This window comes from Chanos chanos, chromosome 6 (genome assembly GCF_902362185.1).
Source record: "Chanos chanos chromosome 6, fChaCha1.1, whole genome shotgun sequence".
In the NCBI taxonomy this organism is placed as follows: domain Eukaryota; kingdom Metazoa; phylum Chordata; class Actinopteri; order Gonorynchiformes; family Chanidae; genus Chanos; species Chanos chanos.
In genome coordinates, this window is record NC_044500.1 from 17,284,006 (window position 1) to 17,308,826 (window position 24,821).

Here is a 24,821-nt window from a genome sequence, read left to right on the forward strand (position 1 = left end):
CCCATGAGACATTCTATTCAGGAAAAAAAAAAAAGAAAGAGCTCTATTTTTCATATAAAAGATTGTTTAGACTACATCAATAATCAGTGTATTAAGTGTAGTCTGCCAGTTCAACGTTTGATTTGAATCATATTTTCATTATTAAACACAGAACCCCCCGCGTTTCATAAATCACACATATTATTTGGGCCAGGTATTTCGGAATTTTTATTATGTGTTTATTTAAATGATATGATCGATATTATAAATGTGTATTTCATCTAGGCGTTTCATGTGAAAGATATCCCGGTCCACGTGTGTGACTCCTCTAAATAAATGTGATAGAGAACTGTTTTACGCAGAGAGAAAGCATACTATTAGAGTATCTAAGTATCTAGTGCTTAGAGCTTAATGATACATATTTGTGTTTGTGAGACTATCAGATGTTCGTAGATAGTTGTTCGCATCTGACATTTGTTAAAAAAAAAAGTGTTAGGATTTCTATGGTAGGTCACTGGCGTGCTGAATTGAGTAAAGTTCCCGGATGAAGACCTATCGCCATCTTGACTCCAGTGCCACCGGTGTAGAGGGAACGCCGTTTAAGTCACAGCTGTTGCCTTTAGCTTCAAGGGTCTCGTAGTCGATTTACACTCATTCGACGACTTGCCCATTTAAATATCTGCTGAATTACTCCTGTCGCGGCACTAACCAAAATGGGCGATCGGGAGGATCTAGTGTACCAGGCAAAACTCGCCGAACAGGCTGAGAGATACGATGGTAAGGTTTAGCTAACGGTAACGTTACTCTTCAGCTAGCTTTTGGTTTAGCAAGCAAGCGTAGTATTGGTGCTAGCACACCTGCGACCTAGCTTGTCAGCTAAGGTTAGCTAGCTAGCAAATTCTGGCTAACACACTGAACGTCCGCACCCTTGAAGCAGAATTCGCTATGTAATGCTAGCAAGACCGCAAGCTAACTTTAGCATGCTAGCTGCATTTTCCACCACAGTCACTCTTGTGTTTTATCTGACGAGCATGGGATGTTGGAGTAACTAGCTAAGTTAGCTTTGTAAAACGCTTGAAGATGGAGACATTCAATGGGCACACAAAATGGCGGATATTTGTTGGGTAAGGCAGGTGGTAGCTAGCAAATATTAGAGAAACTGTAGACAGTCATAAAATTGGACAATGAAAACAGATGAAATTCTAGCGAACTGCAGTGAGCTAGCTAGATGAAACCGCTGTTAGACATTTACGCCTTTGACTCTCATATTACAAAGCTGCTGAAGTCACTAGCTAACTAAGTGGTTTCATTCAATTGTTGCCCTCTTAGTATTGATGGTAGTTCGGAGAGGGTTAGCCTGTTGCCATTGATGCAACGGCAGTGAGGTGGCTTACTTCATATCTAATAATTTCTATCTGCGTTAATTAATCACTGTTGGCTGCGAACGCTACTCAAGACGTGAAAAATCGACACCCCAGTGGAATTCTTGGTGGACCGTTATTTTAAAATGAGATCGGTTTGTCAGCCTAGCTAGCACGTAAACATGAGTCACTAAACCGATTAAACGCACCATATAACATTTTAAAGTTACCTTACTATAATTCATTTTGGTCACGGAGTGTATCGTCATCTGGAATGGCAACTGAACATCAGTAACTGCAACTTATGTATGGGGGGGGGGGGGCAGTTGAAATAAGAGGGTACTGAAAATAACAGATAACAGTCTGTTGTCATGTGAAAAAAGATTTCTGTGTTACTCCAACAAATATATCCTCAAGCACATATGCACGTTTGTGTAGGTAAAAGCAAATCACACGTATAACATGTATTTGTACAATGTGTACTGCTTTTGCTTGCCTGTCAAGTCTTATATTTGTGTGCTGCGGTGGCAGGTTAGGGTTTGTAATCAGGGTGGCATAGGCATTGCTGTGAAACCATGGCCAGACATTGCCTTTCAGATTCTCTTGGGTATTATAGACATGTACATGTGCAGACATAACATGGTTCACAAGGCTGTATCCTACTAACTGACACCAATATAGCAAATGTGCACTGTATGACAAACCTGGACTGGCAACCAGAGTTGGCTCTTATAGTCAATTTCCTGAAAAAAGGAACTACACGTGTTTAGATATCTGAAAAAGGGGTTAATAATCATAAAATAACCTGGTTTTATTTTTTAAATCCATTAGAAATGGTTGACTCCATGAAGAAAGTTGCGGGGATGGATGTTGAGCTCACTGTAGAGGAGAGAAACTTGCTGTCTGTGGCCTACAAGAATGTCATTGGTGCAAGAAGAGCATCATGGAGGATTATCAGTAGTATTGAGCAGAAGGAAGAAAGTAAAGGTGGAGAAGACAAACTGAAAATGATAAGGGAGTACAGACAGACGGTAAGACCGTTGTTTTGACTTGACTTGTCAGACATTTCTTTGAGGTTGACCTTATTGGAATTGGAAATAATTGAGACTGGAAATGTTATTTCTTAAGGTTGAAAAAGAACTGAAGTCAATCTGTAACGACATCCTGGATGTATTGGACAAGCACCTCATTCCAGCTGCTAATTCAGGAGAATCCAAGGTGTTCTACTACAAAATGTACGTATGAAAAGGTTTGGTTACTGTGCTGTAGGGTACACCATACTGTCCTCCCAAACCTAAAACTGAACCGTTGTACTGAAAACCTACCGCTGTGAGATTGGCTGTATTATTCTAGGGGAGAGGCTGAACAATATGCAGGACTTTCAATAATTATAAGAGTCAGTGTTCTGTTATATTTTGATTGGACATAATTTTACTCTCTTGAGGACAGCGGAGTTTGTAAATTTTAACTGCAGTAACTGTGGCTGACATCTTATGATGGTGAAGTCATTAAGTATTGGGTATTGTTACCTCAGGGAGGGCACCATATTGGATAAGCCATGTAAAAGACATCAGTCATTGTTTTTTTTTCATTGTTTGTTTGGTTGTTTTGTTTTCTCTTTTCTGGTACCTTAGGAAAGGCGATTACCACAGGTACCTCGCTGAGTTTGCCACCGGAAATGACAGGAAGGAGGCGGCAGAAAACAGTTTGGTTGCCTATAAAGCTGCTAGCGATATAGCAATGACAGACCTTCAGCCGACGCATCCCATTCGTCTGGGTCTCGCTCTTAACTTCTCTGTGTTTTACTATGAAATCCTCAATTCTCCTGACCGTGCATGCAGGTGAGCTTTGCTCTTAATAATCTCCATGACTACATTTTCTCATTTGTCTTTCTCACGTCAGTCTCACTATGGAATCGTATAATTTTAAATACCCCCCTCCCCCCTCTCCATAGGTTGGCAAAGGCAGCATTTGATGATGCTATAGCTGAACTGGACACATTAAGTGAAGAAAGCTACAAGGACTCCACACTCATCATGCAGTTGTTACGCGATAACCTGACATTATGGACTTCAGATATGCAGGGAGATGGTAAGACCAGACGCACATGCAGACAACTAAACCACTTTGATCAAAAATCAATAGTGTACGAGTTTAATGGGGGGAAAAAACAACCCAGAAATACCAGTATGCCGTGGTCTAGATCAGTGGTTCTCTACTCCAGTCCTGAGTGCCCTTTGTCCTGCATGTCTTTGTTTTGCTTTGTTTGAGCTCAGGACTGACACACCTGATTCCACTGATCAATTAGTCATCAAGCCCTTGATGAGCTCAATCAACTGTGATAATGAAGAGTTAAAACAAAGACATGCAGGACAGGGGGCCGTCAGGACTGGAGTTGAGAACCACTGGTCTAGATGAAACCTTTCTCTTGAGAATCATATGAGAATAGGTGATAGTCTCCAGATTTTCAGAAGAGCTTAGCGTAAATCCTCTGGGTTTAATTCACTTCTTCACACAGACCTACAGAGAGGGAATGTTGCATAAGCAGGAGCTCAGCAGCTGCTGCTTCAAGTCCATACCTCCCACACTCCAGCACCTCCACTATTATCCCTAGAATTCTCATTCAACCCAGAGCTGTTAGGTGTAATTGAAATGTGCACATCTCAATTTCCTCAGCGACGGCATACAGTAAAATATGGTCCGCTACGAAGGCTTTCGACACGTAAGCCCATTACATTCGCCTCTGAGATTCTCAAAAGGGTTAATGGCCTCCAAACTGTTGGAAGATAATTGTAGTTTGACAGTGATTGGAGGCCCTGTTTTTGAAGTATGTTGTAGCTAGTTCCTGTTGCTCTGTGGCACCTTCCCCTTTCTCTCTTTTTTCATCCTTTTCTTCTCTGGGCTCCATGTCATGACCACCATGTGCTTACAGTAGTCCTGCATTTTAATCCAACTCATCTTGCCTCTCTCTTTTTCCATTCCTACTGTATAGATTCCTAAGGAACTGGGTTAAATGCCCACAAACTGTGCTTTGTAAGTGATCTCTCCAGGCCATTTCTTTGTGCTCACCTGCTCTTCTGTCTTACTAACTCCACTCTCACTCATCCACTCGTTTGTGTGTAAACTGCGTATGACGGGTTTTTGTCTTTGGAGAGAAATACTTTGAGATCTTTGGCATGGCTTAGGTGAACAGTCTTTGGTGAAACCTAACCACTGGATAATCAGGTTGTATGCCCCTGGAAGACATTTAAATGGAAGTGGTTTTTTTCTGTACCTGCTAGTGCTTTGTTTGGTTTAGTACATGCTGTGTTGTTTAGTAAAATTCATATGAATTGGTGTTTGTTTGAAATCATCACCACTTTGTTCTTGGTGACAGTTTGGAAAAGTATCATTTCTCCCGTCATTTTTGAATGGTCACAGAGCTAATCTGAACACGATGAAATGGATTGGGCGCTTTGTTTGGCTTTGTTTAGCTCAAATGCATTAGAGCTGCTCTTTTTCTTCCTGCACATAACTCCCAATAGCGCCGACAAAACACTAAACAGATTAGATGCAAACATTACATCCACACAAATATGCAATGAGCGGCAAAATGTCAAATTGGAAAAGTATTGCAATGTTAAGGCGAAACAAAATATACTCCTGTTTAATTTAGCAGTCTGTCGTTGCTGTCTTGGAGATGAACACAGAGAAGCATATTTTCAGGTTTTATGTGACAATACAGGGTCTGTTTATAGTGTAGTGCAAAGAAGATGATGGTTTCCAATGTAAAATGCTTTCTTATAAAACTCATACAATTAGGAGTATATTTTACCAGTATTACAGTATAATATGAACATTAAAATTATGTGACATTAGATAAACTGTTGGAGAACGCCCTGCTCTTGGCTTGGTTTTGACCAGAGGGTGTTTTTTGGAGAACTCTGTGAGGCAGAATGCGGCTTGGATTAAAAAGGGGCTCAGAGAAGTCCTGTTTTATCCTGTTACGCTTGACCAGCCCAATACAAGCGCTCTATTATTGCACTCAATTGTCTGTGGAATGTCTCAGCTATTAGGGAGACATGACAATACATCTTCCAACTGTCACACGCAAACACTTAAAGAGGATATGAAACACACATTTTACACATAAAGGCTTGTTCACAGTGAACATCTGAAGCCACAAGGGAACACACAGCATTTAAAAAAAAAAAACCTGGTTTTGCCTCCTGGCCACTAAAGATGTGTAGATCGTGGCCATGTTACATGACATGTGTGTTCCACTCAGCCAAAGATGAAACAGCTTTCATTCCTCAAACTAAAGCCATCTGAGTAATAGGACAGAAATAGAGGTAGAGACAGTGTAAGCTTTTGAGCTCACTTGACAAGTGCCAGTGGCTATAATGCCAACACTGGTATTGGAGCTTGATTGCAGGGAGAGACAAAAAAAGAACATAGATCATGAGTGTGTCTGGTAGTCACTGTCTTTGTCCTCACACGATTCTGTACCTTAGATACAATTCTATACGCTGACGTCACGGCGTAGGAGTACTCTCTTTAAACCTCCGTTTGTCTTTTCAACTGTAAGTTGAAAACAGATGGGACAGCCCCTTGTTTAAGTCTCCTTATTTTTTTCCCCGTGAAATCATCTGGTTTTGCAACCACATTCCAATGTGTGATTGTAATCTTTTTTTTTCCCTTCTGGTCACTGGAGATGACCAGTCTTGTGTGAGCTGGAGGATTCTCTCATGAATGTGGTGAACCTTCTCTTAAGTAGTTTGTCTTTGCTAAAGGCAGTCGTTGGAAATGACCCCTCTCTCGTAAAATGGTCACACTGTCAGTGAGTGCAGTAAGCACAGCTGTTTGTAATTCTTCATTCATTTTGTTGGGTTCTCCATGGTAAGGACCTTGTTGAGCTTGCATTGTGATGAAAGCAAAGATGAGGATGAGTTGGTAAGAAATGGGTGATTTTAAAAACAGGGAACAATGGGATTAGAGGGATTTTACACGGATATTGTGATCCAAGTCATCGAAATTCAAATGAATGTTTCCTTGGATCTACTTCACATGCTACAGTGTTGGAGGTTCTCTGCAATTCAAAGCTGTGTTCTAACATGGATATCAAAGAAGTGTCAAGACAAGTTACCCAGGGGGAAAAGTCGATCCATTCTGTAATCTGGCCCTCTGCTGTTTATTTCTCGAGCGGATTTCATAAGTCCACATAATGCAGACACTCCGTGGGGTATGGTTTGCCTTGGTTACTTACTCAGCTGTTGTTTTGCATTTTTGACCTGAAAAGACAGCATCTGAAAAACAAACCGTTTTTGAAACTTTGATAGAGCTGTAGAGAGTCTTATTACATACACAGTCAACATTAATGTTATTTCACCTGATTTTTTCCCGTGCATTGTACCAAGGAACTGAGAACGCTGGCATGCATGCATGGATCAGAAAAATACCAGCTTTTAGTGAAGTTCCCTCTGTGGTTTGAGCGTGACAGTCACGTGGTAGTGGGCTCCCTCACTGGTATTATGTGTATGCCTACTGCATGTGCTCACTCTCTCACCCGTTAGCAACTCACAGAGCACACGCTGACTTTCTCACAATATTCAAAGTGTACTGTGTGATTTCAAGAGCATGAATTACATAAAGGAGAGGGTGTACAAATAGTCCCTAATGCTTTGAATGAATTTTCCGCTTTAACCTCCTTTTTCATCTTCACTGTATCAGCTCAATTTGTGTTTGGCTTTTTTTTCCCCCCCAAAGGTGAAGAACAGAATAAAGAGGCACTGCAAGATGTGGAGGATGAGAACCAGTGAGACATCACAGCCAACATGAGACTCCACCCCATTCACACCCCCTACCCCCACCCGACCCCTCCTTTTCCAAACCCCACTCTGTAACAAAGGGAGCCACCAGACCCACCCTCAAGTGTGGCACTCAACAGCTTGATGCCTCCAAGTTATGTTTTTTGTTTGTTGTTTTTGTTTTGTTTTTGTTTTACTCCTTTGTTTAATTTTTAATATAGTTCTACATTTTATTAGCCCTTTAATTCAAAACAAAAAATACCACTTATCAAACAAAAAACATCAAATGTCATTTTGGACAGAGCTTAAAGTCCCTAGATTTTTTTTTTTCTTGGTACAATGTTTTGTTCCTTTTTTAAATGTTAATTTTCTTTATTCCTCAACATTTTTATCAGTTGCTGGATGTGTTTGAGTTTTTTTTTCTCTCTTAATGTAATTACAGAAATTAACTTTTATTACTATTACTGATATGTCTACTATTATTAGTTGTGGGAGTTGTAATATGTCTGTGTTAGTGCAAACATCAGATGCATTTAAAGAAATTAAACCTTCAAAAGGGCGAGTTTAAGCAAAGTGCTCTTTTTGGTAGTTTAGTTTTTCAGAGCAAGTTGGCAAATTCTTGATATCCATGTGGCGCAAAAATTTACAGAGTAACATTTACACAGTAGAAGTCATGTAGTTTCAAATGGCAGTGTTCAGAACTGTATTTTGTGCTAAAATACTGTACATGTGCACACAGGCTGACATCAGTGATTAGATAGTAGCAACTCTTTAAAAATAAATAAATAAAAAAGAAAACCTAGACCCTTTTAATTTTCAGAAAAATACAAATATTCATTGGCTGTCAAAAGAGAAAAAAAAAGGACAAAGCGCAAATAAAGTTGATTTTAAGTCTGCATGAGTTTATGAAAGTCTTTTTCTCATCTTCCCCACACTTGTACTTTGCCTATAATTTCATCTGTACTTTTTCCATGTTTAACTTGAAGCTAATTTGTACTACTGGATGTCTGACTGGAGCCACAGGCAAAGAATGTCCATTCTTTCTTGAGACACAGCATGAAATTAACATTGAACTCAAAATAAAAATCTGCCTCAATCAAACGTTTAGCATGCGTCTCTGCCCTCTGAATGCTTTTGCCTTTTTGTTTATAAATAACGTCAAAGTTTACAGTCTTTCAAGAGCACCACACATTCACTATTTCAGACAAAGATAATTATACCGTGAGCGATGAATGAGTTTCCCTTATTTGGTGCGATATGTAAAATGATTAATTTGACTAAATTTCTTTGTTTCTCCTTAGTTGAGCTGAAATTTAAATACTTTAATAGCAAACATGTATTTAATTTTTGGCCTGCATAAATTGTCGAGAGAAAAAAAATCTCACTGGTAGGCAGGAGTTAAAAAAAAAAAACTGGAGACCCGACACTGAAATTTCTGGTATTCGATTACAAAGCGAAATGATAAAATGGGCTCGTGTCAACTAGGTTCAGCTTTCCCTTTAAAAGACTTGTCTGCTACCTCACTGTGGTCAACGTAAGTACCGCCCCACCAAAGGTTAACAGGAAGTGGCTGCAAATATCCAGATAGCAAGTAGAGGGTGCGTACCAGAAGAACGTCGACACATTTGGACCCATCATTTCGCACGAGTGAATGTATAACATAGTCAGATCTTGGAGATATGTCGCGACAAAGCAGGGGGGACTTTGACTCAAAATCAAAACTCAAGATCTCGTATTTTGGCTTCTCTCTTGCTGTACTTGTTTCCATCACCTCTATCAACCCAGTTTGTCTCAGCGAAGCGAAGGTTTTAAGAAGTGTCAGTACAGCAGATGAAGGGGAAACTTATAATAAATATTACAATTATGAGGAACTTAGCCATCTTTTTAAGTCTTTGGCCCAGAAAAATGCGCATATTGCGAATTTAACTAGCGTCGGAAAGTCCGTAGAGGGCAGAGAGCTATGGGTGATGCGAATCACAAAGGACCCGAACTCCGACGTTCCGGGGAAACCCAAATTCAAATACGTGGGCAACATGCACGGAGATGAAACCATATCAAGACAAGTACTGGTGTACCTTGTGGAATACCTTCTGAGTAACTACGGCGACGATCATCGGGTAACAGAGCTTGTCAACAATACGGATATTTATATTATGCCAAGCATGAACCCAGACGGCTTCGAAAAGTCCACTGAGGGAAGCTGTGATGGAGCCACAGCGGGTCGTCACAACGCTAACGATTTTGACCTTAACAGAAGTTTTCCTGATCAGTTTGGTAAAAACGAAGTGAAAAGTGAGGATGTTCCTGAACGGACGGCTGTAATGAAGTGGATCCTTGACAACAAGTAGGCAAACATTTTCTGTATTCCCATGTGTTTGCGGGTGGCAGCTTTGAGAATGTCCATTGAAGGTTTAAGTCTTGAGAAGTATGAAACAATGATAGGCAGCTTGAAAATTTGAATAAAACACACAAACGTATCAGGCTGCACAGATGAAGGCTAGAACGAAACCCTACATGTGTTGGTCCCTTCAGAGGGAGGATTCCATACCTAACCACTCCAGAAGAGTCTAAAACATGTTCTTAAAGGCACTTAAAACCTGATTAAGTTCTGCGAACCCACAAGATTGATCAACAAATCACTTGCTTCAGTACTAAGCTTGAGTAAAAATAAACAGTTTTGTAAGTCACCATATGTAGAATTGGCAAGCAGATGCCTCTACATCTGAATATAAATCTATGAAGGACAAAAGTTCATTAAACTGCCTAACATTCCCTTTAGGTTTGTCCTCTCTGGAAACTTGCACGGTGGCTCCGTGGTGGCCAGCTATCCTTATGACGATTCGGCTTCCCACACCATAGAAGGTTTCTACAGCCGCTCTCCAGACGATGCTCTTTTCAAGTACTTGGCCCGAGTTTATGCAGAGAACAACCCTGCGATGAAATCTGGGAAACCCAACTGTCCCTCGGAACCGGCTGAGACTTTCCAGGATGGCATTACAAATGGTGCCAAGTGGTATGATGTTCCAGGCAAGTGAACAACCTCAACAACTTCAATTTTTAAATGTTTTACTTCCTTGGTTCTCTTTATTCAGTCTTTTCTCTAAGTTCCTGTGAACTGTCTTGTGAGAGCAAAAAAAAACCCCTTTGTTTCTATGGTGTCTATGGAAGCTCTTTTTCCTTGCTATTTCCCTGTTTGTTTGTTTCTGTCAAATGACTGCTTTCATACTGGCCCTTTCTTATGGGTCCTTCAAAACGCATGTTTTGAATAAAGGAAGAAATTCGAGATTGTTAGGCAATTTCTGATGAAATAGCGTTTCAAGACTTGCAAGCTCAGTTCTTTGAAACTGGTTTCCTGTTTCTCTGCCAGATTTTGAAGATTGTGACAGACAGAGGAACTTAGTTGCCAACGTGATGAGTGTTGAAAAAACAAAAACAAATGAACAGTTGGTTTTGGCTCTGATGTTGTATGGGGTTCACTTTCTACACATTGTAAGGCACTGAATCTCTCATTAACTGCCGTGCCTCAAGAGCTATTTGTGATAATCTTGGAGTGTTTGCCCCGTTATCTTGTAATGTTTACCAAGGTGCACCTGCAAATCGCACAATGACATTAGTCAGTAATCCAAAACCTTATTTGTGAGAGCTTCCTGGTCCTTAGAGGTGGAACCCTGCTGGTCTCACATTACTCTTTTGACGAACCATTGTAATTCCACCCTAATATGCACACAACGCCTTAACCCCCTTCCCCAAACACACACACGTACACACACACACACACAAGCCTCTAGCAGAGTTCCAGACTTATCACAGGCAGACAGCTGGAACCCGAGTCCCGTTGTGTTCTGAGGTCTGCAGGTCTGCTTGTTAAATTGAAACCCGATTCAGTCGTGTAATGAGTGAATGACCGGTTTCTCAGGGACTGTGTTTTCAGGGCCTTTCCTTATTGTGTTGCCCCGTCTCGTCCCAGACTCCTCTTCAAGCAAGGCTCCTTTTGCGTCAATAAATTTCTCAGTCCCAAATTTAGCTCATAACAGCTTCAGATGACACTTCCCATTGACGGTGTGAAGTTGATATGACGGGGCCTAAAGCGTGTGGCTTATAAATACGAAACTACGGTTTAGGATTAAATTTGACACCACAAACAGGCTTTGAAATAAATTCACACATTTAAGGTGACTACTTATAGTAAATTGCATATGATTCTACAACAGATCCTGATTCATGGTTACACTGAACTACTGATATTTCAGTACTTCACTGCGCACCACATAGAATTTTCCCCGTCCTATTTGAATCCCTTAACAAAATTTGAATGGAAAATGGTTTTTTTGGAGAGAAAGACCAGACTCAAATGCCAGGAAGACTGAAGATTTGGTTACAGATATGGACTGGGGATTTTTCATTCAGTGAAGATTTATCTCAGTCGGAGATTTGTATGTAGGGCTTTGTCATGTTTTTTTTTTTTCTTCCCGCAAATCCAAAATAACTGATAGATAAGAGCAGAGGAGAGGATAATGTAATTGACACACGAGACAAAGGAAACTGCCAAAAATAAAGAAACATCAGCATTATGTGACTTTTTTTAGAGGGCGCTGGACTGCCAAAATACCTTCAGTGAACCTTGGCATAGATTCTACAGGTGTCTGGGGGCTAAACCATGCCTTGGTCATAAACCCCACTGTGTAACAGAGCTGTCGGAACCCCTTCACCATTGGAAACAGACCCTCTGGTCTGCGCTTGATGTGCACCGCACATGCACCTAGCTCCTTGTTGAAAACAGGATGAAGGGTGACTCATCTGATTGTATCGTTTCCACCGCCTTATCGGCAAACACGCTTTTTTACGCATAAGAGGGGTTTACACTCCTAAGTGGAAGCGGTTGTTTGCAGTAGGTCCCGTATATTGTAGCCCTAACGTACGTGTTTCCTTTATTTTGCCAAGCACTTGTATTCTGACCTGATCCCAGCTTACAGCTTAGCTTATTTAGCGTCTGACCTTCTTCTGTTGGAAGGTTTGAAGAGCCTTTTTTGTAGATAATGCTTTTAAGTCACTCCAGCAAAAAGGTTGTCTTTTTAAGCTGTGACGGAGTTTTCTTTTCGCTCCACGGAAAATGCATTTTGTCAGGCAGGTTAGGAGGGCTGAGATTGATTCTTGAATCAAGTCTGTCGATGATCTACAGACCTCCAGCCAAACATTTGCGTTAATAATCAAACACATAATGATTCCCAAAATTACTCCTCCATGTTTGTTCTCTATGCGTTTCTTGAGTTGGTGAATGTTAGGTCAGGAAATTTTTTGAATTGTCGTTTTCTTTTCTTAAATATAAACTAGTCAGTTCAGTTTATAGCTGTTTTGTGTATGGTATCACATTCAAAAAATCATAAAAAACAACCTAGTGAGAATGTCAGAATTGGACGCTAATAACAATGAGCAGCTGCTGGTGCAGTCAGAATTTCTCTCTTCAGCATCACTGGTGTTTTAGGAAAAATACTCGTTTCATTTATAACCAATGAACTCCTGTTTTAAGTTAAACCAGTCATTTATCATTTCCAAAGTCTGTTAAACACCCATGATCTGGAGAGTAATGTCTCTAAGTATTTTTTGCATCATTGATCATGTGCCCCTGTGTCTGAAACAGGATCCAGTCTGCAGGGAAGGGCAGGATACATTCTGTATCTATTTGATTTTGTATGCATGGCTGACAAGCAAAGGTGTGTGTGTGTCTTAGCTAGCACCATGATGTCATCCAGTACCCGACCTTAATCCTGATGGATATGCAAATAATGAAGTAGAGTTTCTGGAGAGATTAGGTTTAACATCAAATACATATACCTTATCGTAACGTTTGAATGTAAAGACAGGCATGGCTGGGTGTGACAGATTGTATTTGCTTACGTTTACAGTGGTGACGTTTCACTAGAACTTAGTAGAACCCCAAGCATCCTGTTTTACCCAGGGAAGTCGGTGTGAGAGAGGATGGCAGTGTTTCCTACGTTTCCCCTACTCATACTTATCCAGACGTTGTCAAATTAGGTCCCAAATATAATACAGGGCTGTGGAGTCGGTACACAAAACCTTCGACTCCGACTCCAACTCTGACTCCAACCCCTCACTTTATGGTACCACCGACTCTGACTCCAATAACCCAATTTTGCTTCTGACTCCAGGACTCCGACTCCACAGCCCTGATATAATATATGCTTTCAAGCAACTACATATTTAAGGTGTTTAAAAAGGGTGGCACGGTGGCACAGTGGGTAGCACTGTCGCCTCACAGCAAGAAGGTCTTGGGTTCGATTCCTGGCTGGGTGGCCAGGAGTTTGCATGTTCTCCCAGTGTCTGCGTGGGTTTCCTCCGGGTGCTCCGGTTTCCTCCCACAGTCCAAAGACATGCAGGAGATGCTAAATTGCCCTGTGTATGAATGTGTGTGTGTGTCTGCCCTGCGATGGACTGGCGACCTGTCCAGGGTGTTTCCCTGCTTTTTGCCCTGTGAGCACTGGCTCCAGCACCCCCTGCGACCCTGATTAGGATAAGTGGCTCAGATAGTGAGTGAGGTGTTTAAAAATGAAGATCAACTTTCTTAACATTTTCAAATTGAAACTGAAAATTCAAAAGCAGACCTCTGAGTGTTGACTTACTTTGCTCTAGCCTACGCCCATTTAGACAGTTCATAATTTTTATGACTTCATGCTTTGTCAGCAAGTTAGTGGTGATTAAAAAAAAATGTAGGTCAACATGTCCATGACCTCAATTTGATTTGTTTTCTTTTGTTTTCTTTTGTAACCCATACGACACACACAGTCTTGGTCTCTGTGGAGCTGTGGAAGAATACCATCATCAGTTTTCAGATTATCTCCTTTGCGTGTTGTGATTGTGAAATCACACAAGGGCTCCGTGGATTAAAGCTGTTTTAATCACGACCATTTCGTTTGTTTGTTGTTGTTGTTGTTGTTGTTGTTTCAGCTGGCAGCTTTGTCGCTGATTACCTGCTGAATGCTAGGGCCTGCTAAACACTCTTTCTGTGCTCTCTTTGTCATACCCCATTCAAAATGCCCTCATTGCTGTTTTTAGCACGACATTTACCCAGAGAAGACCTATATGTAAGGCATTCACAACACTCTATTTACAGTACATCTCTGTTTGTTCTCTTTGGGACATACCAAAGGTAAGTCTCATTCGTTCTGGCCTTAAAGACGGTACTCTGTCCCTGTTTATAGAGACTTTGTTTCTGTCCCTGTTTATAGAGGGAATTCTGGGAAAGGAACATGATTGTTCTGTGTTTGGAGTGTGTTTAGTTTCTTTGCGGCTTCTTAACGGGAGTTCCAGCTTCCTTAGCCATGGCAACCGTCCAGAGACATCTAAGCTTGGTATTGAGGGCCAGTCAAAAAGTGCCATGTGGCCGAATGCCACAACAAACACATTCTCACTGCTCCCCGAATCCAGATAAATGGTGGAAGTCCTCAAATTCTAACACTTAACAGGAGGGATTTTCTATGACAAACATATATTTTAAGTATACTCTAGATCAACTTGTACTTTTAATATGTTGAAATGATATATTGAAACTTATTGGAATCTGGATTACGTCACGCTGACATTATTTATTTTTGTAACGGCCTCTTGCATGATCTGTTTGAATCAATGTGAACTGTCACTCCTCATGTTGATAAATGTTACTAAATGACAGCGTTGCTTGATGTGCTTCCTGTTGTTTGAAACAGTCTTGTGGTTATCTTGTGATCTTATCTGGGTGACGAATTTCCTTAGCTAATACTGAAAAAAAAAGTTCTGCTTACTTACCGACTGCTTATCCTGTCTGCTCTACCATCCTTTGGTATGGTGATGTTCATCCTGCTTAGTTCAGATGTTGAAAGCATGAAAATTGCTTTAAAAATAAATATTCTTGATAAACACCACATAACCAAGCACTGGATAAAACCATATCATCCATTGTGCGAAAACACCGTTCATCTTATAAACACTTGGTCATGTGCAAAGCCTTTGGTTACAGTGTCTGTTCATTCCCATGCAGGAGGCATGCAGGATTACAACTACCTGCAAGGGAACTGCATGGAAATCACCATGGAGCTGAGCTGCTGCAAGTACCCCCCTGCCTCAGAGCTAAAGAAAGAGTGGGACAACAACCGAGAGTCTCTGTTAGCCTACATGGAGAAGGTGAAGCTAGCACGCTAGCACTTACCCAAAGTTATGGTAGCAAAAGCACTTGGACAATTACCACATTTTTAAAAATGCTGGTGTATAATTTCACTTGACTGAGTAGCGCTCTGTGTTCTCTGTTTTGTGTGTCCAGGTTCACATCGGAGTTCGAGGTTATGTCAAAGACAGCAGGAATGGAACAGCGCTGACCAATGCGGCGATAGTTGTCGCCGGCATCGATCATAACATCACCACGGGGCACTTTGGTGACTACTACCGCCTGCTGGTACCAGGGACCTATAATATCTCTGCTGTGGCTGCAGGGTGAGAGAACTTTCCAGAATACTTGTCTGGCACTCAGACTGCTGTTACATTCTCTCCCAGTCATCCCCCTTAACCTTCAAAATTGGCTAGCTCTTAGAATGAAGACCCTCATTAAACTGCACACGCAGCTTCTCTATTTAGAATTGAGAGAGAATCTATTTATAGCTGTCAGGATTTACTGGAAACATGGTATTGCTTTTTAAACGAATGTTTTTTTTATATAACGTGTCCCAAATTGCTTTCTTTTGCTGTGTATGATGTAAGCTGGGCTAATATTTCACCTTCAAGTTTTTGAAGTGTTTAGAACCACACTTTAGAGCCAGTTGAGGTGTATGTGTGTGTGTGTGTGTGTGTGTGTGTGTGTGTGTATTTTAAAGGCCTTGAAGAACACTATTTTTTTTTTTTTAAATAATTATTACTTTTTAGATACAAACCCATGACCATGACCAACGTTGTGGTGGAGGAGGGCAAAGCCAAAGAGTTGAACTTTATTGTCCACCCACTGAGCGAAGAGACCTCCAGCAGCCCCTTAACCCCATCAGCCGCCGCCCCCACCTCTACCACCCCCAACAGCAGTAACAACTCCCATGTCATCAGCAGCACCGATGCAGCCTTAAGCTCAGGCGACGGCTCCACCTCAGTGACCGAACCACCGCTGCCCCCTGTTCAGCCCCAAGACTTCCGTCACCACCACTACTCTGATATGGAGATATTTTTACGCAAGTACAGCTCAGAGTATCCGTCCATCACCCGCCTCTACACCGTCGGCAAGTCTGTAGAGGGCCGTGAACTTTACGTGATGGAGATAACTGACAAACCGGGTGTCCACGAGCCAGGTACTGTAATCAACGCTGGACGTATTGGCTTTCTCGAATCTGCAAACCAACTAAACCTGAGATTGTCCTCACCTTAAAACACTATTTCAAATTCACTAGACCTTCAAACAGTGATGCATTCAGCCCAGCAATTTGGTTTGTCTCAAGACTTCTTGAATCACCTTGAGTTTTAGATTTGGTTTGATGGTAAGATGGTCTCAACTGTACCCCTGAGAAGTGTCTTATCTTTCCATCAGGTGAACCTGAGTTTAAGTACATCGGCAACATGCATGGTAACGAGGTGGTCGGCAGAGAGCTGCTCCTGAACCTCATCGAGTACCTGTGCCGTAACTATGGCAGTGACCCTGAGGTCACGCAACTCGTTGACAGCACCCGAATCCATGTCATGCCCTCAATGAACCCGGACGGCTACGAAGTAGCCAATGAGGGTAAATGTACAAGTTAAACTTTAACATGCAGCATTGTGAATGAAATATAGACAAAACATACTGAAAGTGGTTCAGCCCTATTTCTCCTTCTTGTGCTTGTGCCAATAAGAGCATAACAGTTTGATTTGTTACCTTTTGCAGGAGATGATAGCGGGACGCAGGGGAGAAACAATAGTAACAACTATGACCTGAATCGTAACTTTCCTGACCAGTACACAGTCAATACCGACCCCAGGCAGCCGGAGACCATCGCGGTGATGAACTGGCTGAAGAAATATCCGTTTGTACTGTCTGCCAACCTCCATGGAGGTACGTCCTTTCTCTACAACCTCAAAATTGACCCCTGTGGTAAACGGCACCTTAGAATCGTTATTTTCCGGTTAATATGTAACAGCCCTATCAGTCAGGCACATTCCTCAGGCAAGAAAACTCAGACAATAGGCTGTTTTTTTTAATCTGAATCCCTAACAACCAGCAGAGATGCATGTGCACTTTTTTTCTATAAACAGCACTTTTGTGCCATTTTATGTTGTACAACACTTATTATCTAGTATTTTTGAGTAGGGAAATTATTTTTGAGCAGGGAAATTCTAATGAGTGCACTGGTCAACCTAAATCTTAAAAATTACATTTTTTTTTTGGAGAGTTTGCTTTGCAGTTGATTGCTGTTGTGTCTTTGTTAAGCCAGTTTTTAAAGCCTCTCCCCTAAATTCCTCCAAAATAGTTGTACAAGCTCATACTACTGTCACTCTCACTTGCTAGCAAAACTTTGGGTCAACAGTGAATGCTAGTCTTGCATCACTGCAGTAATTGAGAGGGTGGCAGTTGGGTCAGTTGGGTAACTCTTGGGTCAGTCCAGGTGTGTAATCAAGCTCTCCTCAACAGGATCTCTGGTGGTAAACTATCCTTTTGACGACAACACTGATGGAGTTCCAGAGGACAACAAGTCTCCAGATGATGCTGTCTTTAAAATGGTGTCACTTGCATACGCCAAGGTGAGTAAACTGGACTGTACCATTGAGACATGTAACAGTTCACCATACTCACAATTAGGTTTGTTTTTTGGGCCACGCTTTGGTACAGTTAGGCTTTAATTAACTCAGAACTGAAGCTTTTCTTTATCTTTCATTTAAACATATACAAAGTTACCCCAAAAAGAGCTAATTTAATACAAACAGCAACAAAGGTCTTCAAAAATGAGAATGAAAGAAAACTAATCTTCCATAATGTTTGTTTTAAGGTTCTCCTTTTAGAAAATGAGTGTAAGAAAACTAGACTTGAGTAACAGTGATTTCAAGCCTCTTCTCAATGACGAGGAGCGGAGGAAATCGAAACATCAGTATCTTTAAAGGTTCTTCCATCAAGAAAATGAATGCAAATACATGACCACTGCAAAATGGTGTCCCACTGCACTTGTGTTTTTCAGACCAGTGTACAACTACCTCTTTATGAAGGAAACAGCTCACACTTAAATAAGCTTAGAGATTAGTTCTAGTGTATTCATATATGTGGACTCATATATTCCACTATATCTTACATGTGTTTTGTTGTTATTTAAAATGGTTGCTCAGTCAACAATGTCTTTTTTTTAAGCTGTCGTAATTGTTCATTCAGTATACATGTTGCCTCGCAGTGAGAAATGAAAAGAAAAAGAAAAAAGGCCTAATGGCTCAAAGTTAAAACAGAAAAAAAAAACTTCACTTCCAAGAAAACTGAAGTGGAAGAAAAAATTCCACAGTTCACTACGCATGAACCATGAAACAACCAGAACTGTGGTTTTTGGTTTTGGTACAAAACCATTACACCCCTGTACTCAGCCATAACTCTCAGTGGTCTAAGCGCCAGCGGTGAAAAGTATATTACTACATTTACATAGTATTTTGCCTGTTTTTCATAGGAAAACCCACTCATGTATGAGGGACACCCCTGTAAAGACATGTTCCCAAATGAGTACTTTGATAAAGGCATCACCAACGGGGCCAACTGGTATATTGTCCGAGGTAAGTGCCTGCTGAGTGAAAACAGTGTATCATCTCCTTTAAAATCATTTCCTAGGCCGTCACCAAATCCTTTTGTTATTTGAATGAAGTATATGATCCAAGTTGATATTTTGTTTTTCGATGTTGTTTTGGAGTCTGGGCTCATTTAAGTCAGTACAGTATTTTTGAAGAAAGATATACAAGAGGACTTCAAAGTTTCACCCCCATTGCATGTAATGCGTCGTTTAAGCTTATCTTAAATGGTTCTGTGTTAAGACATGGGTGATTTAAGTTGTGATTTCTGTTGCTAGGGAGCATGCAGGACTGGAACTACCTCAACACAAACTGCTTTGAGGTGACCATTGAGCTAGGCTGCATGAAGTACCCTCTAGAGAAGGATTTGCCTGTGTATTGGGAACAGAACCGCAGAGCTCTGCTACAGTTCATCCACCAGGTTTACATCTTTCTCTCTCTCTCTCTCTCTCTCTCTGTGGATCACTTTGTTCCACCTGTATAGTCAGATCTCAGTGCAGTGAGATGGTGTGTTTGTTACTTTGCAGGTTCACAGAGGAGTGAAGGGAATGGTGACTGACAGTAAGGATGGAACCGGCATACCTAACGCCACCATTACAGTCACTGGGATTGATCACCCTGTCACAACTACCCAGGCCGGTGATTACTGGCGTCTCCTGGTCCCTGGAACATACCACCTGACTGCGTCTGCACAGGGGTAAGAGGCCAGAAGAGAGAGACCGTTAAATAAGTCATAGTGTGTGTGTGTGATATGTATTTATTAAACTCTGAGTGTCAGGTCTACTGATAAGATGTCATGCATATAAGCTGTAATAAACTTATCATAATATGTAATAAGATATTATCGAATATAAAGAGATAAATGTAAACTCAGGGTGTTTGAAGCAAACCTGATATTTTCTTGTGTTAGCTGTGTACATCTCACTCATGACTACTCTCATACAATGTTGAATATTTGTGATTATTGTGAAAATTCAAACTAAAGGAATTAGGATTATGTGATCTAAGAAAAGCAACTTGTCATTGTACTTTGAATGAGGAAACACTAATTATTTATTATATCCGGGTTTCTACCCAAACACACAGTTATAACTCTGTGGATACCTACGCCACCGTCGGCAAGGACAGGGTGGAGGTCGTTGACTTCAAGCTAACGCGGAAGTATCCTGGTGACGTGAGCAGGCAGTCAGCTGATGGACCTTCCACGACGCAGGACCCCGACGAAGAGGAGTTTCAGAGCTTCATTAAACAGCTGTCTGTAGGATCCGGCCTGGATCAGCTGGTCAAGAGCACGGAGACCAAGGGAAGCTTCCGCTACCACCGTTACAAGGAGCTGTCTGAGTTCCTACGAGGCCTCACCTATAACTTCCCTGCAATAACCTCTCTCCAGAGGTATGATCTAGGATTTACCTGCCTGAAGTCCGAGAACTATGATTAGATTCCTCCCCGGTGGGGGCTCTTTTGGAACTGTGGAGGCCGTTAAAATCCGTTTGCTTAATTACAAACTTTCTGCAGCAAACTTTCTACAATCTTTTTCTGCAGCACTGTTAAATTTTAACATTTGAGAATTTACAGATCGACACAGCCAAAACCAGTAAATTCTACATAAGGTTATCAGATCCGCTATAAAATAAATCTACATAACACTTAAGGACTTTTTTCATTCATATATGGCATTTAGCAGTGAGTGCTTATAATCAAGATCAAAGGAACAGTCTATACATTTACCAGTGTCTTTAGTGAAGTCACTGAAGCTTGTGTCATGCACTATTTAGGCTCTGCCTGAAGGCAAGTTTGAATATGCAAAAACCTAACAGTCAGTGTCAGCCGTGCTTAGAATGGCTTTTAGATTTATGCTAATCAGAGGCATGTTTCCGCTTGACTCTTTACTGACTGGCTTCATTGCAGTTTGTTATCAGGAGGAATATTACTTTTTAGAGTTATGCATTATTCTACAAATCCACCACAAATTAACTGTAACGTTTTAGTCCCCCAATAATCTTTATTGTTTTATTGTTTTGTTTTCAAGTAGTCATTTCTGGTTTGCTTGTTTCTTTTTCTCCGTGTCCAGTCTTGGCCAAAGTGTAGAGTACAGAAACATCTGGGCTTTGGAGATTTCTAACAAGCCGAAGGAGAAGGAGCTGTCGGAACCCAAGATCCGATTCGTCGCTGGCATCCATGGCAACACCCCGGTGGGCACCGAGCTGCTTTTGGAGTTTGCACTCAGTCTGTGCATCAACTATGGGAAAAGCACAGCTATCACCAGGGTGAGACATTCTGCTGTCCTTCTGTGTCTTATGCCAAGTTTAGGTTCAGCCCCCTCTATGCCGCTCATGTCTCTCTTCCCTCTGTCTGCAGCTCATCAACGAAACCCGGATCGTAATCCTCCCCTTAATCAACCCTGATGGTCGTGAGATGGCCGTGGAGAAGAATTGCGTCTCTACCGAGGGGATGGCCAATGCAAATAAAAAAGACCTGGATACAGACTTTTTTGGTGAGGCTCCACCTCCAGGACTTTTTCCAGTAGTGTTAAAATGACCCTACCTCAGAGCATGTATTTGTCAGAGATGCACACTGAAATATGTGCTTTGGCTTACACGTTCCCTTAACTGATCAAAGTGTATTTTGGTGTTGAGTGTAGAGACTCAGCTTTGAGCATATGTCAAAACAGTAACGTGACCAGTGCCTCAGTCAGACTTCACTTCAGACTTTGATTTGACTGTGTGACGAGTAACATCCCGTCTGTGCGTTTAAAGGGAACGCGTCACAGCGGTCTGCTAACCCACAGCCTGAGACCCGTGCTGTAATGGACCTGATTTTGGAAAAGGGCTACTCTCTGTCTGTGGCCCTGGACGGAGGCTCCCTTTTGGTCACATACCCCTATGACAAACCTGTGCAACCTGGTAGGCCTGTTAATCAGTCACACTTAAAGTACATGATCAGCTGTTGCCTACTGGCATGACGTGAAACTGATGATTTTTAATGATGTTTTTCTTGTGTGTGTGTGTGTGTGTATGTCTCTTTTCATTTTAGTTGAAAATGAGGCTACTCTGAAGTATTTGGCTACTGTGTATGCCAGCAACCATCCCAAAATGCACTTGGGGAATACCGGATGTCCAAACGATAGCCAGAGTGCGTTGACTACTTTAACTTTCTTTGTTGCATTACCTTCCTTAAAGAAGCAATCCACTGTTCTTTGAGACTGATGACACACATGGAATAAATGAATTATACAGATAGATAAATGTGTAGCAGATCTTTAAAATGAAGTCAGACGCACTTTCCAGAATATTTGTCATTTAAAAAAAAACAGTGTAAGAAAGAAGAGGACAATGTTTAAAAGGCGTTAGACCTTCGTCATATCCTCAGGCCTTTAAGTTGAACTGTGTTCTTCCTCTCCCTGTCGTAGTGGGGAATATTCCTGATGGTGTCCTACGGGCTGCTGAGAAACACAGCCATATGGGCAGCATGAAGGTACGCTCCCCCTCCAACTTCTCTGACATCCTGACAACTCAATATAGACTCCACCCTTAAACTCTGAGCATGCAATTTTTTTGTCTTCTGCATGTTTTAGGACTTCAGCGTTGATTTTGGCCACTGCCCAGAAATCACTGTGTATACCAGTTGTTGCCTCTTCCCTCCTGTTGACGAGCTTGCCACGCTTTGGGCGGAGAACAAGAAGTCCTTACTCAGCATGCTGGTGGAGGTCAGGAAGTCTCCTTCTCCTCTCTTTGCCCGTCATATCTGTTCTCGAGAACTTTCCGGAGTTCCATTCTCCAATGTTGTCTACTCCTTATAACAGTTTCTGTTGGCATTTCAGGTGCACAAAGGGGTCCGTGGGATCGTGAAAGACAAGAGCGGGAAACCCATAGAGGGTGCTATGATTGTCCTAAATGGGGGGGTCCGAGTGTTCACTGCTGAGGGGGGCTACTTCCGCGCCCTGTTGGCCCCTGGCTCCCACAACATTGAGGCAGTAGCAGAGGGTTACCAACAGCAACGCCATGAGGTCAGTAAACAAACACAAGTCTGTAAATACTCCTTTTCAACATCTTTTTAAAAGTTAGATTTTCTCACTTAAATTCATTCTTCAACCATAGCAAGTTTCCTTTTAAAAATGAGAGAGTATCTAAAATGTTGGGTTTTTTTTTTACTCAGGTGACTGTGTCGTCGTACGAGGCAGCACATCTAATTGTTATCGAGTTTGACATGGATAACCACATCTTCGGCCTACCCAGAGAGCTTGTGGTGGCAGGTGCAGGTAAGAGATAAGAGAGAAACGATGCAGTGGACTGATGATTACGGACAGCATTTGAACATGAGATTTGCATTCGTTAGTTTAAATAACCCAAACACAGGTTACGTGGATTTTCCGCTCGTTGGATGATCTTTTGTCACGCTTCCTTTCCTCATTCAGTCGACAGTATCCAGGATATTACTCCCTGATTCATTTCTATATTGTGACATCTATACCTTCTGTCTCTGTACGTTGATCTAGCTGCCTCTATGACTGCTCTGGTCGTCACGGCATGTATCATCTGGTGTGTATGCTCGGCCAAGTCCAACAGGCAGAAAGACGGTTTCCACCGCCTGCGACAGCACCGTGACGACTACGACGACGAGATCCGCCTGAACTCCATGGGCTCCAAAAAGTCCCTGCTAAGCCACGAGTTTCAGGACGAGAGCGAAAGTGATGAGGACACGCTGTATGCCAACAAACTCTGAGATGCACTACTGCCACTACTACTACTACTGTTACTGCTCCTTCTAATCAATGTTTTCATAAGAAACAATGCTGCCCTGCTGGAAGCTCTGAGACAGATGGGAGATCCTAACCTGCTCTGTCCCCCTGTTCCTCCAGGCCAGCAGGGGGCACTTGCTCTAAATGGCACCCAGCTTTATTGTCCAAAGGGACTACTCTAAAACCCATCACAGGATGCACTTTAAGTGAAAACTGGGTGACTGTTTCATGATTAAATTTATGCAACTCGCCACTGAATAACCTTCCGTTCCCTTGTCCGTTTACCTGTTCTAGTTCTAGATTTGCTCTTCTGTGGTGGTGTGAACATAGTCAAAACAGTTAGCCATAAGCTTAAATGCAATAGAATAGGATTTTGTCTTTTCCCAGTGTTTCTTATTTTTTCCCTTTCTGAATTTGAAAAGTAATTCAAAATGATCAGAAAACACAGTGCCTTGGTTGAGTAGACTTCAAACATGAGGTGGTTCAGTCCAGCCACATGGCCAGCAAATTCTGAGAACTCACATTGTGAATCATTGCCAATAGATTAGCAATGCTAATGGCATTTTTCACACTCAGAGGTAAGAGTTAGAGGCTAACCAAGCATGTCCCCACAACACTAAGCAACACATTGTTGCGCTTATTTTATTTTATTTTATTTTTGTAAGAATGTTTTCCTGCACTTGGTCATGGTCAGTTTGTCAACTATTTAGCATTAGGCTGATTTGAAGCAGGTCACTACACTTGAACAATGTTCATATCTCTGAATTGGTACTGACCAAATTCTACTTTATTAGACACGCCAGATTCAGGGAAGTGCTTTTATTGCCCCATCTGTTGGTTAGATTGTGTAAAGACGCAATACATAAATTCAATGGATTCTCTCTTCGTGGTAGCAAGTGTGCTGCACGGTATCTGTCCCAGACTAGTCACTCATCACTAAGCGGTTGCTGGCCCTCACAGAATACTCACTAATCTTAGCAGAGCTAAAGATTTAATCCTTTTGCATACTGAGACTTTTTGGTACTCAAAAGGAGTATTTCTTTTAATTATATCAGTATAATCTGTTTGAAGGTGACTGTTAAAATCAGGAAACACGATGGGAAAGCACCTTAACGTACATCCAGCACTTGCACTTGTTGCCGTCCAGTGAGTGTGTGGTTGCGGTCGTCTGGGGGGGGGGGGGGGGGGTACCTTAGAGGT

At 41.7% G+C, this 24,821-nt stretch overlaps 1 protein-coding gene across 2 annotated transcripts; it reads left to right on the forward strand.

The window, feature by feature from the left end:
• Positions 1–542: 542 nt before the first annotated feature.
• On the forward strand, positions 543–24,788 carry LOC115815676 (14-3-3 protein epsilon). 2 transcript variants are annotated; one of them, XM_030778645.1, is made up of 26 exons: positions 543–756; positions 2,172–2,371; positions 2,469–2,575; positions 2,975–3,181; positions 3,295–3,420; positions 8,949–9,470; positions 9,906–10,153; positions 15,159–15,301; positions 15,438–15,607; positions 16,034–16,443; positions 16,680–16,871; positions 17,013–17,180; positions 17,757–17,866; positions 18,769–18,871; positions 19,162–19,304; positions 19,411–19,580; positions 19,970–20,275; positions 20,955–21,150; positions 21,242–21,377; positions 21,640–21,786; positions 21,917–22,015; positions 22,293–22,357; positions 22,458–22,589; positions 22,704–22,889; positions 23,039–23,141; positions 23,379–24,788. In XM_030778645.1, the coding sequence occupies exons 1-26, from the start codon at positions 693–695 to the stop codon at positions 23,603–23,605; spliced, it is 4,680 nt and encodes a 1,559-aa protein (XP_030634505.1). In that variant the 5' UTR covers positions 543–692; the 3' UTR covers positions 23,606–24,788. The 2 variants fall into 2 exon arrangements, with proteins under 2 accessions (XP_030634505.1, XP_030634506.1); XM_030778646.1 differs by lacking the exons at positions 8,949–9,470; positions 9,906–10,153; positions 15,159–15,301; ... (16 more) ...; positions 23,039–23,141; positions 23,379–24,788 and adding an exon at positions 7,086–7,456 and having other exon boundaries at positions 3,295–3,431.
• Positions 24,789–24,821: the final 33 nt, after the last annotated feature.

Bases quoted from the DNA above. Each gene is read 5' to 3' on its own strand.
- LOC115815676 (XM_030778645.1), top strand. From the start codon at position 693: ATGGGCGATCGGGAGGATCTAGTGTACCAGGCAAAACTCGCCGAACAG. The intron at 17,181-17,756 runs GTACGTCCTTTC...TCTCCTCAACAG, and splicing joins GTCTGCCAACCTCCATGGAG to GATCTCTGGTGGTAAACTAT. The intron at 22,358-22,457 runs GTACGCTCCCCC...TGCATGTTTTAG, and splicing joins GCCATATGGGCAGCATGAAG to GACTTCAGCGTTGATTTTGG.